The 17,281-nt window shown below is 39.3% G+C and overlaps 2 protein-coding genes across 6 annotated transcripts in view; both read left to right on the forward strand.

Moving 5' to 3' along the window:
• The window catches only part of LOC106061043 (UPF0547 protein C16orf87 homolog), a 73,098-nt gene that overhangs the window by 1,991 nt on the left and 53,826 nt on the right, over nucleotides 1-17,281 (forward strand). Inside the window, exon 1 of one of the 5 annotated variants that reach the window (XM_056039149.1) lies at nucleotides 10,412-10,655. The exons of 1 other annotated variant lie outside the window; for it this stretch is intronic. The gene's annotated coding sequence lies outside the window, so the exon portion shown is untranslated. Of the gene's footprint in view, nucleotides 1-10,411; nucleotides 10,656-12,059; nucleotides 12,182-12,422; nucleotides 12,445-17,281 lie in introns of those variants that run through there. 3 more of the 5 variants (XM_056039150.1, XM_013219102.2, XM_056039152.1) reach the window with 3 other exon arrangements.
• Nucleotides 594-6,670, forward strand: LOC129927803 (uncharacterized). Its single transcript, XM_056039147.1, has 2 exons — nucleotides 594-1,622; nucleotides 3,139-6,670. The coding sequence occupies exons 1-2, from the start codon at nucleotides 1,338-1,340 to the stop codon at nucleotides 4,240-4,242; spliced, it is 1,389 nt and encodes a 462-aa protein (XP_055895122.1). The 5' UTR covers nucleotides 594-1,337; the 3' UTR covers nucleotides 4,243-6,670.

The following is a 17,281-nucleotide window of genomic DNA, read 5'->3' on the forward strand; positions in this document are numbered from 1 at the left end:
GAGGCAAAAAAGGAGGAGGCCACAAAAAGCTAAACTACCTGGCCATCATTTTTGGTGGTCAGGTGCACAAAGGAGGGGAAAAGCCTGACAAAGCTGAGCCCTTTCCTTATCTATAAGGGACTCAAGTCAGTAGTGGGAGAGCCCAAGAGTGTGTCTAAGCTACACAAGTCAATGGAACTTCTTGTAGAAGTAGAGAACAAGACACACTCTGGTGGGCTTTTAAGATGCAGAAGACTCTGTTATCTCCAAGTGGAAGTCATGCCAGACAAGAGTCTGAACACCAGCAGAGGTGTAATCAGCTCTAGGGACCTACTGGAATGTTCCGAGAAGGAAACAGTGGAGGGCATTGAAGGAGTCACCCATGCCCGGCGCATTATCGGGCACAGGGATGGTGAGGAGGTCAAAACCGCCACTATTATCGTAACATTCGGAACTAGGACACCGCCAGAGTATGCGAAGGCAGGATACCTACGAGTTCCAGTGAGGCCCTACATACCTAACCCCATAAGGTGCTTCAAGTGCCAGGGTTATGGGCAAGGTGCGGCAGTCTGCAAGAGGAACACTGTGTGTGCCAGATGTGCTGGAGAAGGTCATGAGAACAAGGGCTGTACAGCCCAGTTCAAATGCCCAAACTGTCACGCTGGCCACTCAGCCTACTCCAAGGACTGCCCTGTGTGGAAACAGGAGGTTGCCGTGCAGGAGTACAAGGCAAGAAACGGATGTACCTTTAGCCAGGCGAAATCGGCTGTACTGGCCCTACCCAAGGGCCAATTCGGCTTGATAAAGACCTACGCCCAGGCTGTTGCTAAGAAAGGAAGATCCATAGCCACACAGACGGACACATTGACCCCACCACCCCCTCCTCCTCCCCCAACTCAGAAGAAAACACCGCCAAAGAACACACCTCTGAAGAAACAAGAAAGCCCTGTTGTCATGCTAAAGAACAGGTTCTCTGTGCTCGCTGATGAGAGCATGGAGACTGAGCAGCATGTCAAAACCAATACTCCGGGAGAACCCGGAGACATCATGTCTGACACAGGTTCTCCTCAGAGAACCCAGCCAGACACCCCAACCTCTACCGAGTTAGAGGTTGACCAACTCCCTAAGGGGAGAAATCGAAGCGGAGAGGATGCCCGAGATGAGAGAGGAGGAAATAACCTCCGCTCTAACCAGAGGGATCTCCCTTCTCCAGAGAGAAAGACTTCCCCCAAAAGGGAGTTGTCCTCCTCTCCATCCAAACCCAAGAATAAAAATACCAAGGTCACTGGAATAAAGGGAAACCCCTCCGGGGGCCTCCCAAGGCCAAATAGCTCCAAGTAGGTCATCTAGAATAAGCCATGGATTCCAGAATTGTACAGTGGAATTGTAGAGGCCTCAAGGCCAATTACGAGGAAATGCAGCTACTGATGGACTCTGAGACTCCTGTAGCTGTCTGCTTACAGGAAATATTTCTGAAAGATTGCATCAGCTTCCGAAGCTACCGTGCTTACACCAAGAATGTTGAGGATGCAGAGAGAGCATCAGGTGGAGTCTGTATCCTTGTGAAGGATAGCATCCCCCATGAGAGGGTAGAACTACAGACCACACTACAGGCCGTAGCAGCTAGGATAACCCTTCACAAGGTTATCACTTGCTGCAGCCTGTATCTACCACCAGGCGCTCCATTAAACCGAACAGACATGGAGGACCTATTGAAACAACTCCCCCGGCCTTATTTAATCCTTGGGGATTTCAATGCCCATAACACCATGTGGGGATCCAACAATACCGACACAAGAGGTCGTATGCTGGAGGATATCTTCCTCCAACATGATTTATGCATACTTAATAATGCATCACCGACCTACTTGCACCCAGGAACTGGATCATTCACATGCATTGACCTCACCGTATGCGTCCCCGGACTTCTGGACGATTTTAAATGGTCAGTTAGCAATGATCTACTGGGAAGTGATCACTTCCCAATCATCATTACTAACAATCTCCCTTCATTGGGACGACCTCAGCGGTGGAAACTGAATAAGGCCGATTGGGAACAATTCCAAAAAAGATGCTCTGAGGATATCACAGAAAATATCCTCCATGAACAGAACCCAGCTGATACCTTTGCTAGCAAGCTACTAAGTATAGCCAGGAAAGTAGTACCCCTAACCTCTGCAAATCCAAAACGGCCTAGCAAACCATGGTTTGATACAGCTTGCAAAAGTGCTATTGGTGATAGGAAAAAACGACTGGCTGCATTTATAAAGAATCCTTCCCAGGAAAACCTAAAGCTATTCAGGATAGCTAGAGCAAAGGCTAGACAAACCATACGGTCAGCCAAAAGGAATTCCTGGAGAAGTTTTCTCGGCAGTCTGGATACCAAAACTTCTGCTAGAGCGGTTTGGAAGGCAGTAAGGCGAATCAAAGGGAAAGAATCAAATGCAATAGGGCATTTGAAAAACCAAGGACGAACTGTCACGTCCCCCAGAGAAATAGCTGACTGCCTTGCATCCTCAATAGCAGAAAAGTCATCCACTGCACACTACACGCCAGAGTTCCAAAAAGTCAAAACCAGGGAGGAAAGACACCCCATTGATTTCAGGTCAGAGAACAATGAAGACTACAACAAACCGTTCTCGCTTGAGGAACTGAGGGAATCGCTGGACAAGTCACATGACACAGCGCCAGGAGAAGACGAAATCCATTACCAGTTCCTCAAGCGCCTTCCCGAACCCTCATTGGCAGTCCTGCTAGGGGTCTATAACTAAGTGTGGCAAACAGGCGCTTTCCCAAACAGCTGGAGGAAAGCCACAGTTATACCGATATTCCAAATTTAATTTTCTCCCCCACATTAAGGAACTTAAGAAGAAATGCCAAAAGTCATTAAACATACTAAGAGCACTCAGCCATACGGACTGGGGAGCTGACAGAGATACCTTGCTGCTGCTCTATCGGAGTCTAATTCGATCCAAGCTAGACTACGGATCCATAATATATGGAGCAGCAAGGAAGTCGTACCTAAAAATACTGGAACCAATACAAAATGCTGCCCTGCGTCTCTGCCTCGGCGCGTTTCGTACATCACCTATCCCAAGTCTCCATGTGGAGGCTGGAGAACTCCCCATGGATATAAGAATGAAAAAGCTTGCAATGCAGTATATAGTCAAGCTAAAATCCAACCCCACGAACCCTGCTTTTGACTCCATATTTAACCCCACAGAGGTAGAATTATACAATCGAAGGCCTAACGTCATACAGCCGTTGGGCCTTCGAATGAGAGAACCCACCCAAAATTTAACCCCACCCATTGACCAAATCTCTAAAATAGAAACCCCTCAGAATCCTCCTTGGCTAATGAATAAACCTAAATTAAATTTATCCCTCCTTAATTTCAAAAAAGAAAATACAGACCCAAGCATACTACAAGTCCACTTTAGGGAACTGCAGGAGAGCTACGGAGATTGTGGCACCATCTACACAGACGGATCCAAAATGGAGGGAAAGGTCGCGTGTGCCTGCTCCTTTCGGAACAAAACAATCTCCCGTAGACTCCCCGATGGCTGCTCCATCTTTACGGCCGAATTGCACGCAATATTGCTTGCACTTATGGCCGTAAAAGCATCAGAAAGGAGGAAATTTATAATCTGCTCCGACTCCAAATCTGCTTTGCAAGCTTTGGGGCGAATGAAGACTGACATCCCATTGGTACATAAGAGCCTGAAGCTGTTGGACCTAATAACAGCCGACCGTAGGGATGTCACCTTCATCTGGGTCCCCTCCCATGTTGGCATTGAGGGAAACGAAGCCGCAGACAGAGAAGCAAAGAGAGCCCTAAATCATGCGGTGTCAGGAATTCCCTGCTCGGACCTGAGACAAAGTATTGCCTCTGCCACCTATCGAGAGTGGCAGAACCGATGGGAGGCTGAGACTCACAGTAAACTCAGGCAGATTGTGGCGGATGTCAGGTGGCGGCCCACATCTAAGGGTCTGACAAGGCGTGGTAGCACAACCATGTCCAGACTTAGGATTGGCCACACCTACATCACGCACTCTTTTGTACTGAAGAGAGAGGAGCCCCCACTTTGCGAGTACTGTGACTCTCGCCTCACCGTGGAACATATCCTCGTTGATTGCCCCAGATACCAGGATGTCAGGGCGAAATATTTTAGAGCCACTAATCTAAAAACACTATTTAATAATGTCGACCCTGGGAAGGTACTGGGCTTTATTCGGGAAGTGGGGCTATCTACGAAGATCTGATTTATGAATTTGTGAACATGCACTATTTACATTAGATTTTTACCAAATATTTAAATTTGTACTACCTTTACTATTTTAACTGTGAATAGACCTTGATTTTAATTATATGACTGTATAGAATCTGGCCCTTGTTGTTTAGAGAGAGAGTAGTCCTTAAGGGACTGCAGGCACGACATGGCCTAAATTGTGCCGATGTGCCTCAAATCAACAAATCAAATCAAATCAAACTGGCTGCATTTATAAAGAATCCTTCCCAGGAAAACCTAAAGCTATTCAGGATAGCTAGAGCAAAGGCTAGAAAAACCATACGGTCAGCCAAAAGGAATTCCTGGAGAAGTTTTGTCGGCAGTCTGGATGCCAAAACTTCTGCTAGAGCGCTTTGGAAGGCATTAAGGCGAATCAAAGGGAACCAAGGACGAATTGTCACGTCCCCCAGAGAAATAGCTGACTGCCTTGTAACCTCAATAGCAGAAAAGTCATCCACTGCACACTACACGCCAGAGTTCCAAAAAGTCAAAACCAGGGAGGAAAGACATCCCATTAATTTCAGGTCAGAGAACAATGAAGACTACAACAAACCGTTCTCGCTTGAGGAACTGAGGAAATCGCTGGACAAGTCACATGACACAGCGCCTGGAGAAGATGAAATACATTACCAGCTCCTCAAGCACCTTCCCGAATCCTCATTGGCAGTCCTGCTAGGGGTCTATAACTAAGTGTGGCAAACAGGCGCTTTCCCAAACAGCTGGAGGAAAGCCACAGTTATACCGATACCTAAACCGAGAAGAGACGGCTTTGACCCACCTAACTATCGACCAATAGCACTAACAAGCTGCATCTGCAAAACCATGGAAAGAATGATTAACAGTAGGCTGGTCTGGTACCTGGAGAAGAATAAAGTGATCTCCAACTACCAGTGCGGATTCCGGCAGGGGCGGACAACAACTGACAACCTGGTAAAGCTGGAAGCTTATATTAGAAATGCATTACTCAGAAGAGAACATCTAGTAGCTGTATTCTTCGATATAGAAAAGGCCTATGACACAATCTGGAAACATGGCATTCTACGTGACCTGAAGCTTATGGGGCTTAAGGGACACCTTCCCCGTTTTGTGGGGGAATTCCTGAAAGATCGAAAATTTCAGGTTCGAGTGGGCAACTTCGCTTCTGACACTCATGACCAGGAAATGGGTGTACCCCAGGGCAGCATTCTGTCAGTCCCCCTGTTCAACATTAAAATAAATAGCATCATAAATGCTCTGTCCACTGGCATAGAGTGCTTTTTGTATGTTGATGACTTTGTCATTTTTACTTATGGGAAAAACATGAACTTCTTAGAAAGAAAATTACAGTTATGTTTAAACAAAATTCAAAATTGGGCAAAACAGTGTGCATTTTTTGTAATTTAAGGGGACTCCACCTAGACCCTGAACTATTTATACACAAAAAGAAGATCCCTGTCGTGAAAACTACAAAAGTTTTAGGCCTCACCTTAGATTCCAAATTTAATTTTCTCCCCCACATTAAGGAACTTAAGAAGAAATGCCAAAAGTCATTAAACATACTTAAAGTACTCAGCCATACTGACTGGGGAGCTGAGATACCTTGCTGCTGCTATATCGGAGTCTAATTCGATCCAAGCTAGACTACGGATCCATAATATATGGAGCAGCAAGGAAGTCTTATCTAAAAATACTGGAACCAATACAAAATGCTGCTATGCGTCTCTGTCTCGGCGCGTTTTGTACATCACCTATCCCAAGTCTCCATGTGGAGGCTGGAGAACTCCATATTTAACCCCACAGAGATAGAATTATACAATCGAAGGCCTAACGTCATACAGCCGTTGGGCTTTCGAATGAGAGAACCCATCCAAAATTTAACCCCACCCATTGACCAAATCTCCAAAATAGAAGCCCTCAGAATCCTCCTTGGCTAATGAATAAACCCAAATTAAATTTATCCCTCCTTAATTTCAAAAAAGAAAATACAGACCCAAGCATACTACAAGCCCACTTTAGGGAACTGCAGGAGAGCTACGAAGATTGTGGCACCATCTACACAGACGGATCCAAAATGGATGGAAAGATCGCGTGTGCCTGCTCCTTTCGGAACAAAACAATCTCCCGTAGACTCCCCGATGGCTGCTCCATCTTTACGGCCAAATCGCATGCAATATCGCTTGCACTTATGGCCGTTAAAGCATCAGAAAGACCAAATAACAGCCGACCATATGGATGTCACCTTCCCAGTAAATTGTTCCCCCGGCAATCAAATCATTAAATAAGAACAATCTGGTATAAACTTTGTCACATGTAATATATGAGTGAGTCTGGTGTGAATGTACACTTTGGTTTCTTATAGTTATAATGTTTTTTGTTTGGTGTAATGCACAAATTGTAAGACAAATATCCTTTCGGATAATAAAGATTATTATTATTATTTTTTTTTTTTAAACTGTGAATAGACCTTGATTTTAATGATTTGACTGTATGGAATTTGGCCCTTGGTGTGTAGAGAGTCCTTGGGGGAATGCAGGCACGACATCACCTAAAATTGTGCCGATGTGCCTAAAACCAAAACCAAACCACAAACACAAAATAGAACAGTGAGATTCATAAAAAACGAATATTCACATTTGACTAGAGTAACACCTTTAGTAAAATCACTAAATTTAGAAAGCCTTCAGGACAGAAGACTCAAAAGTAAAGTAGCAATTATACATAAAACACTGAACCATAATCTTCAAATACAAAAACCAAATGTAATAAAATACTCTGAAAGACACAACCATAACGGCACATTCTTTGTCCTATATGCTAGGACAAATTTGTACAAATACTCCTTGCTATTAGAGCATGGAATGGGTTGCCTGAGCTAGCCAGGAAAACCAGTGACTTGGCAGAATTTAAGTCAGTGGTTAATATGCATGACTAAATGCATGACGCGTAGGACGTAATCATCTTCTTTTTTGAAGTAACGTCTGTATTATTTAAGATAAGATAATTTATAAAAAGTGGATGTTTGAGTTGGGGAAACTATGTCAAATTACGCCATTTGTGGCTTATTGCATGTTACTGTTTGTCGGCTTTTTCAGCCCACGCAGTACCGCGCGCCTCAGTTCACAAGTTTTGTTTTAGTCAAGTTACGCAATTTATGGCTTATGTTACTGCTTCAGGCTTATTCTAGTTCTAGATCTACTGCTTTTGATCAAGAACTAGACTAGATCTTCTTCTCAGATCTATATGTTGTATGAAGTAGACCTAAATTTAGATAACGCGAATGTCGTGGGTACGATCCTCATACTGGCCACCAGATGTAGCATCAATGATGTGCTAATGACGTGAATGTTCAATTGTATGATATTAGGGCCTCTTCTGATCTTATTAGTGTGAACTTGTGTATGCATTAAATATTATTATCCTGATCACTTTAGTTGCAGCGTAGTATCACTAAGGTTGATGAGTAACTTGACTTCAACATATCTATATTATAAAGTAGAATGTGAGGGGTATGTATGTATGTATGTATGGATGTATGTTACTTATAGACATCAAAACCGCTTGACCAATCTTGATAAAACTAGGCAGGAATGTTCCTTGGGTACTAACTTAGACCGTAGTGTATGTATTGTAGCCCTAAAACAAACTTAAATCCCTAAAAAAAAAAATAATTCAACTCTAAGATGATAAAACGTCTCTTCGCACAGATAGTTTTATACTTAAACACATGAACATACTAATTATAGTCAATTCATTTCATATTTTGATCAAATAAACATTCAAATTTGGTTTTCTAAAGCATTTTTAAGAGACTACATTCGTTTACGAAAGCTGCGAAGCCGAGTTGAGATAAGCCTAGATCTATATTCATTCATGAATCGCGTACTAAAAATTATTTCGTTTAATTGTTCACTTTATAATCCCATTCTTTTAACAAAGCTATCGCTCTTTTCGTTTTTAATAGATATGAATGTATCGGCTTCGGGTAAACCCATTTTCGCAAAACTAATTTTATTTTCGTAGCGAAAGAGAAAAAACTTGAAAGGATCATTAGCTAAGTCATAGACTAAAAATAAATGGACTGCCAACACTAAGGTAAGTAAGCATAAGTCCCGTTCACCGAGGCGTCCTTGGTTGCATGACAAATTGACTTCCGGTAGATTTTTTTTTTTACTATATTAAGAAGACTAAGACTAAGACTGCTTTATTGATCCTTACGGAAATTTGTTGTGATTACAAGGACTCGTTTCTCATATAAAGACAACACAACAGAAACATACACATAAATACAACAGACAACATAAAGAGTTCATTCAGCGACTACACACAGGTATCTTGGTGCATATCATGTTCCCTGATCAATGAGTGGCGGTGATAGAGTCTGACCGAGTGAGGTACGAACGAGTTTTTGTACCGCTCCGTTCTTGTTTTGATTGACAGCAGTCGCCCACTTCGCGACGACCTGGCGTAGTTCTGATGGAGCGGGTGGCCGTTGTCTTCCAAGATTTTTTCGATTTTTCTTAGGCACGTTTGTTCAAAAAGTTCCTTTAAATGTGGTAATGTTGTGAGTGTAATTTTTGATGTTTTTTTAATGATGTTTTCTAGACGTTGCAACAGTTTAGATGAGGCGTTGCCTTGCCAACAACTTATTCCGTATGTTAGCAGATTTTGTACAGTTGCGCCGTAAAATGTCTCAAGGATCTTCTTGTTTAATTTAAAACTGTTGAGTTTGTATAGAAAAAAGAGTCGCTGGGCTGTTTTCTTTGTCAGAGTTCCAAGGTGGTCTTCCCATGAAAGCTTGTTGTTGATGATAACGCCTAGATATTTATATGCCTTTACTTGTTCTATAGATGTAGTGTTTATTTGCAGTTCACGCATAGTTTGTTTTTTCTTTCTAAAATCTATTATAAGTTCTTTAGTTTTTGTTACATTCAGTTCTAAAGAAACCATTCCCGAAGATTTTTACCGCCACTTTTACAGCAAATCATGAACGGAAACTTAATTGTCTTGAAGATGTTACAGAGTTAAGTGTGCGCAAACCATTTTGTGACTTAGATCTATAACTGTAAAGCTTTATAACTGATTTTCTTAGCCAATATAGACTAATTAGCCTAGCCCGTATTTCGTGTATTTTCTTGTTTACGACATTGGTTGAATTGTAATGCCAGTTGGGATTTTTTTTTTTTTACATCACATTTGACAAGTTACACATATCTCGTATTTTTTTGTGAGTTAAAAGGTGGTCGACGTAACAAAGATGACCCATGGAGATTCTTTAAAGACCAGCTTAGGCGCCAACTTGCCTTAGCTGACATAGAAGACAGCATCTTGGTTACATGCGGCTTTTGAATGAGAGCTGGATGTCACTCACAAAGACCGCAGGATACACATATAGATATGAGAGATGGACTCTATACAGAAAGTAACTTAGACTACGTGAGAGCTTTCACCAAAGATACTTGCGCTTCATCGTGGACATACGGTGGCAAGACCGCACTACAAACAGCGTTGTAGTTGCAAACGCCGGTATGGACAGTATAGAAGGACTTCTTACGATCCGACAGTTACGCTGGGCAGGGAACGTATCCCATATGGGGGGCGAACGTATGCCAAAGGCAGTCTTATTTGGTGAGCTAAAAGGTGTTCGACGTAACAGAGGCTCCCCACGGAAAAGCTTCAAAGACCGGCTTAGGCGACAACTTGCCTTGGCTGACATATAAGAGAGCACCTGTTTGCATATGGCCTCAGAACGAGACAGCTGGTGGTCAGTCACAAAGGCCGCGGGATACACATTTGAGAGCAAAAGAATATCCACTGCCGAGGAAGAACGCAGTCGGCGAAAAAAAAATCTAAATCAACCACCTGCAGACAACGGTTATGTTTACTATGGATGTGAAAAAATATGTAGGTTACAGCTGGGGCTGCGCACCCACGGGAAATACTGAATTCCTCACTAATTTATTGTGATTAAATTTATAATTTAGTTTAGTTTACCATGAGATCACATTAGATGAAAATATAAATATTAGTTAATTTTAACATGGTTTAGTTTTGATTATTAAAGGATAATTAGGGCCTTTCATTCAGATTAATTTACCAAAAAGCAAATAATATAACTACTTGTATTAAAGTTTCCTGCTGTAAAAATCTGGCCATGTTTTGGTTAACAATTAAGAAAAAACAAACAACTGGTCGTTAGAATTAGAATCTTCTTCCGTTGTGTGGTTGTAACGTTCACTGAAACTTCAGGCCTTACTTGTTAAATTCATTTAAAATTTCAAGCTGATTCATTTTATTTATAAATCTTAACTATTCTAGCTGGCTAGCGCATAGCCATAGATCTGTTGAAGTGTTCTATCCACGATAATCATCTAGACTAGAGTAACTAGTAGAGTTAAGAGTAGATACTAAGTTAGTAAGATTCTAAGATTAAAGATAGACTTACTTAGAGTTCTAGAATAGATATATAAGGATGACTACTAACACTACTTACATTTGTTCCCCTAACCTATATTTGTTATTATATTTAAAGTCAAAGAGGCCGTGTGTTTTCATTTAATTCGGACACATTTGACCCACATTATTTGATTCCGGACACCATAATTTATTTCGGACAGTCTCTATATTTAGGCATCAATAAACTCAGATTTTAATTCTATATTAACATTATTTAAATTTTAAGATCCCCAGGCATAGCCCCTCACATGAAAACATTACGATGTTTTCAAACTATGCATAAATATGAACACAAAAAATAAAAATATGAACACACTTATTCTACCAAAATTAGGTCACTGGGATAGTAATTTCTGCACCGACTTTTAGACTTATTTTATGTTTGCTTATTTTATGTGTGTTGAATGTTTGGGGTTTGCATGATTAGATGTGTGTTGAATGTTTGTGTTTTTTTTTTTGTTTATTAATTTTATAAATTTCTAATACAGATGATCTTTTGTAGTATAGTAGGCCCCTACAGGTTAGGATAGCCATTCCTGCCTAACTGAATCCTCTATATTCTCTCTATATAAATCTAGACCTATCTAGTAGGTCTAGATCTAAGCATTTAACTTCATTCAATGTACCAAGCTCACTCCAAACATTTGCCCATTTATTCTCTATTAAAAAAAACAACAACAAACGAACAAATATAATATAAGATCATTTTTATTGAAGTCCAAAACTGGCTGTCCGAAATCGTAAAAATCGTAATTTAATTCGGACACCGTATTAATTTTTTTTTTATGGAATTAGAAAACTTGGCTTATGAATCAAATAAATCAGCTCCAAAAACAGAATAAATATTGCCGGGCTCATTAGTATAGACTTAGCCAATCAAAAAATATAGTCTTAACTCTAGGAAGAGGTAAAGTCATCCGGGTAACAGGAAAAAACAACAACCTAACTAACAAATTTGAAATTCGTTTTTCTTACATAAAAAGACAGCTAAATGGAAGGAAATTGGGTCAGAATCATTGGAAAATGGACAAGCACATTATACTGCGCGCTAGTTTTATAATACATATTAAAATAATTATTTAATGACCACAAAAAACAGCGAATATCCGAATTCATGTAATGTCCAAATTAAATAAACTACTTTATATTATATAAATATATTATTATATAGACTATAGTTATAGATCTATATTCATAATATTGACATTATTGTATAGATCTAGATCTAGTTATTACTCATTATTACTGTAACTGTTATATAACTATAAGTAGACTATGTCTATATAATATTATAATATTATATCTAGATTAATATAATACTATACTTATTAAGTAAATTAAAAATATAGAATCTAGACTAGATAAAAAAAGATTCTATTTATTCTATCTAAACTATCTAGATCTCTAGATCTATTTATCTAGATTATTTTACTAATTCTAGATTAATCTAGAATGGTTTTTCAAATTTGAGTTATTGAAAGGTATTGGCATTTAAATTCTGCATAAAAAGTTGTAAAAATTTTTTACCATTTTTTATTTAAATGCTTAGACTTAGGAACATTAATATTTAATAATTTAATAGATCTAAATTTTAATCTAAAATTATGCCATATTTTGCATCAATTGTTCATTTCCCAAATGGACCCAATGTCCACAATGTGGTTAGTATGAGATGGCACAGTTGGGGCTGTTACCAATCCCTAATTCTTAGCTATCGGCCAATTAATTAAAAAAAATAAACAATGTAAGTCATAAGCAAATATAAGGAACATTTCTTAAAATTTTCAATCAATGTCACATTATTAGATTTACATCTGAATACTAAGCCATATCTACATTTCTACATCTAACCGAAACTATTGACAATTGTGCAAGTTACTGCATTTGTGCAATTCTTTTCTAGTTCTAGATCTATAATATATATGTATTTAATTTAAAATTTGATTTAGGCTACTTTATTTTAAGCCTACTCTTATCGTAAATAATAAATAAATTATATAATAGACATTCCAGTACCACACAAACACACAATACTAATGAAAAAAGGCACAGTTTTTCGGACAGTTTTTCCATATAGTCCATTTTTATACATATATAACAACATATCTTTGCTCTTATATATCATAGAAAGATAAATTTGGTGTCCTTGTAAACCTCTCAGCAAACTCTACATAACTAGATAGTTTTTGTATATATTTACTAGTCGACCTATGGCGTAGCATACGCCACTTTTTTCTGCAGTGCCAGCCTTATGCCCCGCACTTTCATAGGTCCCTCGCTAATTCTAGGTGGCAATTATTAAATTAAAACCATTTTATAACTTATAACAGATTTCCAGCGGCCTCATGATTTACCAGGAGTTTCTGGAAATCTCCTGAAATTGCATAATATACGAAAAAGTCCTGGTAATGCCCGAAAATTATTAAATTCTTGTTAAAAACAAATCTTCTGTCATTCGATTTGGAAAAAGCAATCCTACATGCGATATTAAAAAAAAACAAAAAAACGGCATTATGCAATACCCGTAATTGTGGAATCTGGTGAAAGAAGCTTTTTCTTGCACCTCAAACTAATGAAGAATTACTTGAGGTCATCAGTTCTCGAAGATAGATTGAAAAATTTGGTAATTCTTGATATTGAGGGTGATTTATGCAGGAAACAGAATTTTTATGATATACTGTATGACTTTGCTACACGCAAGACGAATTTATTTTATAATACAAACACTTAATTTTAACTTGTTATCCGTATCCTTACCCAAACTGGGGCCCGCGAAATCCGTTTCAATTAGGACCCCACAATGGTTAAGTCTGCCCCTGCTATTTAGTGACAGGTGAATACTACTTGTTCTCCCCTCCCTCCTTTTTTTTTTTTCGTTGCTAAAGTTACATGGGGTTACTTTGGTCGCTATTTAGTGATGGGTGAATACTTCTTGTCTCCCCCCATCTCTTTTTTTTTTTGCTGCTAAAATTATGTGGGGGTAACTCTAGTCTGACTTGTAGAAATAAAAGAGTGATCTTTCCTTTACGTTTTGGTGTCCAAACTGTTGAGCCTTGAAGAGATTAATATATCTAGATCTAGAATCTATTAATTATCATTATGATAGACTATGAAATCATTATTATGATTATACTTTACCTTACCTTACCTATCTCTTAGTCTGTTGGACAGTTGGGGCACCATGCAAGATTCGTTGTCCATCTTTCTCCATTCCTCTCTGTCTTTTGCCCTAGTTAGAACCTCTTTTAATGGCAGGCCTGTTCATTCTTTTATATTGTCCTCTTATCGCTTTCTCTGTCTGCCTCTTCTTCTTTTTCCTGGTACTGTTTCCTGAAGGAATTTTTTGCGAGCCCCAAAGATCTTGTAATATGGCCATAAATTTTTGGCTTGCGTTTTTTATGATAATTATCAAATCATCATGGCGTCCAATCTCTGCAGTAACCCTGTCTCTAATCTCTTGGTTTGTGATGTGGTCTTTGATTGTGATACCTAGGATCCTTCTGTAGCATCTCAATTCCATTGCTAGGATCCTGCTCTCTAGCTCTGCAGTCAGCGTCCAAGACTCACTAGCATATAAAAATGTGGCCATGATCAGGGAGCGCATCAGTCTGATATTGGTGCTGAGGGCTAAGCCTTTGTCTTTCCATATTATTTTAAAAGGGCTGCTGTGGACTGTGCTATTCGGGCCAATAGGTCAGGTTTCGTTCCCTCATCTGAGATAATAGCAAGGTATTTGAATCTGCTAACACTAGTCAGTTTTTCACCTCCAATACTGATGCCCCTTTTAAAGCCCTGGTGGCTATTGGTCATAATTTGTTTTTTTTTTGGCATTAATTTGCATATCATATGCTGCGGAGGCCTTGTCTATTCGCATCATCAGCTAGTTCTTCTTCTGTCCCTGCTAGGCCATCAATGTCATCTGCGAAGCGCAAGTTAGTTATTCTTATTCCTCCAATGCTAACAGTATCGGCATAGCCCTCAAGAGCATCTTCCATTATCCTTTCAAGGAAGATATTGAAAAGTGTTGGTGAAGTTGGTAGCCTTGTCTTACTCCAACTAGGTTTTTGAACCAGTCCTCAATATTATTGTTGAAGTACACCGCACTAGTGGACACTTGTAGAGATTCTGGGTAACTCTAATTATGTTTTTATTTATGTTGTACTTTTCCATTCTCGCACAGAGTGCTCCATGCCATACTCAAATCTTAAGCATTCTTGAAATCAATAAAGACATGGAAAAGATTCTATTGGTGTCGGAGATATTTTTCACAGAGTATTCTGAGGTTTAGGATTTGTTCTGTTGTGCTGCAACCTTGTCTAAAACTCGCTTGTTCTTGTGATATAATTTTGTCTGTTATCGGTTTTAGCCGATTTAATATAATTGTTAACATTACTTTGCTGGGATGAGGCTGATAGTGCGGTAATTTTGACAGAGTTGTAAATTGCCTTTCTTAGGAAGGGCGATAATGAGTAATTCAAATTGTGTCCAGGATTTGGGCCATTCTCCTGACTGCCAGATATTGTTGCAAAATCATAAAAAGTGCGTTTATCATGGTTTCTCCATCAGGAATGTTGTCAACTCCGGCCGATTTTCTCATTTTTCAGGGCTTTTACTGCTGATGCTACTTCGGAGTGAAGAATTGGATAGTTGTCTATGTTGGATACTGGTGGGACATTTAGTTATCTGTGTATCTCCTGAGATTTCAAAGTTATACAACTCTGAACAGTATTCCATCCATCTTCTTATCACATCTTTTTCTTTAGTTAAGTGTCTATTGTTTTTGTCTTGTATTGTGTTAGTTTTTCTAAGCTTTGAGGTAGTGAGGTCCTTTACTAGTTGGTGCGCTTTTTTATTGTCATTCCTGTTAACTCCCTATCCACTTTTTCTTTGCTTTTTTCATTTCCTTTTTAATCCATTTGTTGACACTTTTGTATTCGTGGACATATTTTAGGTTGGACAACTTTTTCCCTTTAAGCTCCCGTCGCTTGCACAGAGTTGGAGTATATCCTCTATTACCCAGGTTGTTGTTTTTTTATGTGGGCGGAGCTTCCCTAGTATTTCCAGGGCTCTGTCTGTGACTGCTGTGTTTAGCATATTGACTTGTGTGTCAATATCCTGGTTATTGGAATCCAAGATATTGAGGGTTGCAAAGCCTCGAATATGGCAGCTACTTGGAGGTCTTTCAGCTTATCCAGGTCAAATTTTATCCTTGTATGTCCTTGTTTTGCTATCTTTAGTAGGTGTAATTTGAAGGTCATCATAACATGGTCATGGTCTTCCAATGTCTGCCCCAAGAAAACTTCTTGCTTTGGCTGTATGGATGCTTGCCTTAAACGCTGCTGCACCATAATATATATAGTCAATCTGGTTGTGGTGTTCTCCGCTAGGACTGTGCCATGTGGTTATAGGCGATTTTTTGTGGCATCCTAGCATGTTAGCCAGAAAGAGTTAGTTGTATTTCGCAAATTCTAATAGTTGTTGACCTCGTTCATTAGTGCTTTTCCAGGTTTCGTAGGAGTCGCTTCCTACTTTGGCATTCCAGTCTCCTTGTACAACAAGGATATCCTTTTTTTGGGACCTTATTGACCGCTTCCAGTAATTGCTCATAAAACTCTAATACTGCCTCGTCATCATATGCCGATTTAGGAGTGTAGGCTTTAATGATGGTGATGTTGAAGGGTGATGCCTTTAAACATATGGAGATGAGTTGACTGGATATAGGATAACAGTTCACAACACAGTTGATTTAGTTCCTGTGTACAAGAAACCCCACTCCTTGTTCGTGAATATGTTGTAGTCCACTGTAGTACAGTTTATGGCCATCATCTGTTGTTGTTTCACCTATGTTTTTCCAGTGCATTTCAGAGAGTCCTATGATGTTTAAAAGAAGTTGGTTAAGTTTATGTGTGACCTCTTCAACTTTTCCTTCGTCTCTTAGTGATCTCACATTCCATGTTCCTAAAAAAAAGTAAAGTTCAGACCTTGAGGTGTATAGGTTCTGAAATTGTTTCTATTGGACACAGTACAGTATTGTTATGAACTGTGTTTGGTGACTGCTGAAATTTTAAATGGACAATTATATGTGAATTCAATGGACTTTAAGTGAGGAATCACTCTGAAGGAACTGGGACATCACACAGCACAAGATATATGTTTGTATTGTCTTCCCCTTGGCCATGTAAATTGTATAGACCCAGACAGTAGAAAAGTCTGGACTGGAAAAATTGACTGACCATTTTTTTTATAAGGGGGGGGGGAGGAAATATGTTATTGTTTTAGAATGGGATTAGTTTAATCAGGGATTTCCTTTTAGTGACACGACTATTACTATTATTGTGTACTGCAGTAAGCCAGTGATGTAAGCGGTGTGAAGTTTTTTTCTTCCTTTGATGTCATTTAGACAATTTTATTCATAAATTATTCTAGCCATAATTAATTTTTCGATAATGATTCAAACCAATAATAATGTTCGATCTCGAGGTTTCACGTTGTGGCCAATGAGTTGAGTTTTTTTTCCATTAATATACAAAACCCTTGAAATTTTAAAGAAAATTGTTAAGAGTTGTTTTCAAAATAAAATT

The sequence above is a fragment of the Biomphalaria glabrata genome, chromosome 8 (genome assembly GCF_947242115.1).
Source record: "Biomphalaria glabrata chromosome 8, xgBioGlab47.1, whole genome shotgun sequence".
NCBI lineage: Eukaryota > Metazoa > Mollusca > Gastropoda > Planorbidae > Biomphalaria > Biomphalaria glabrata.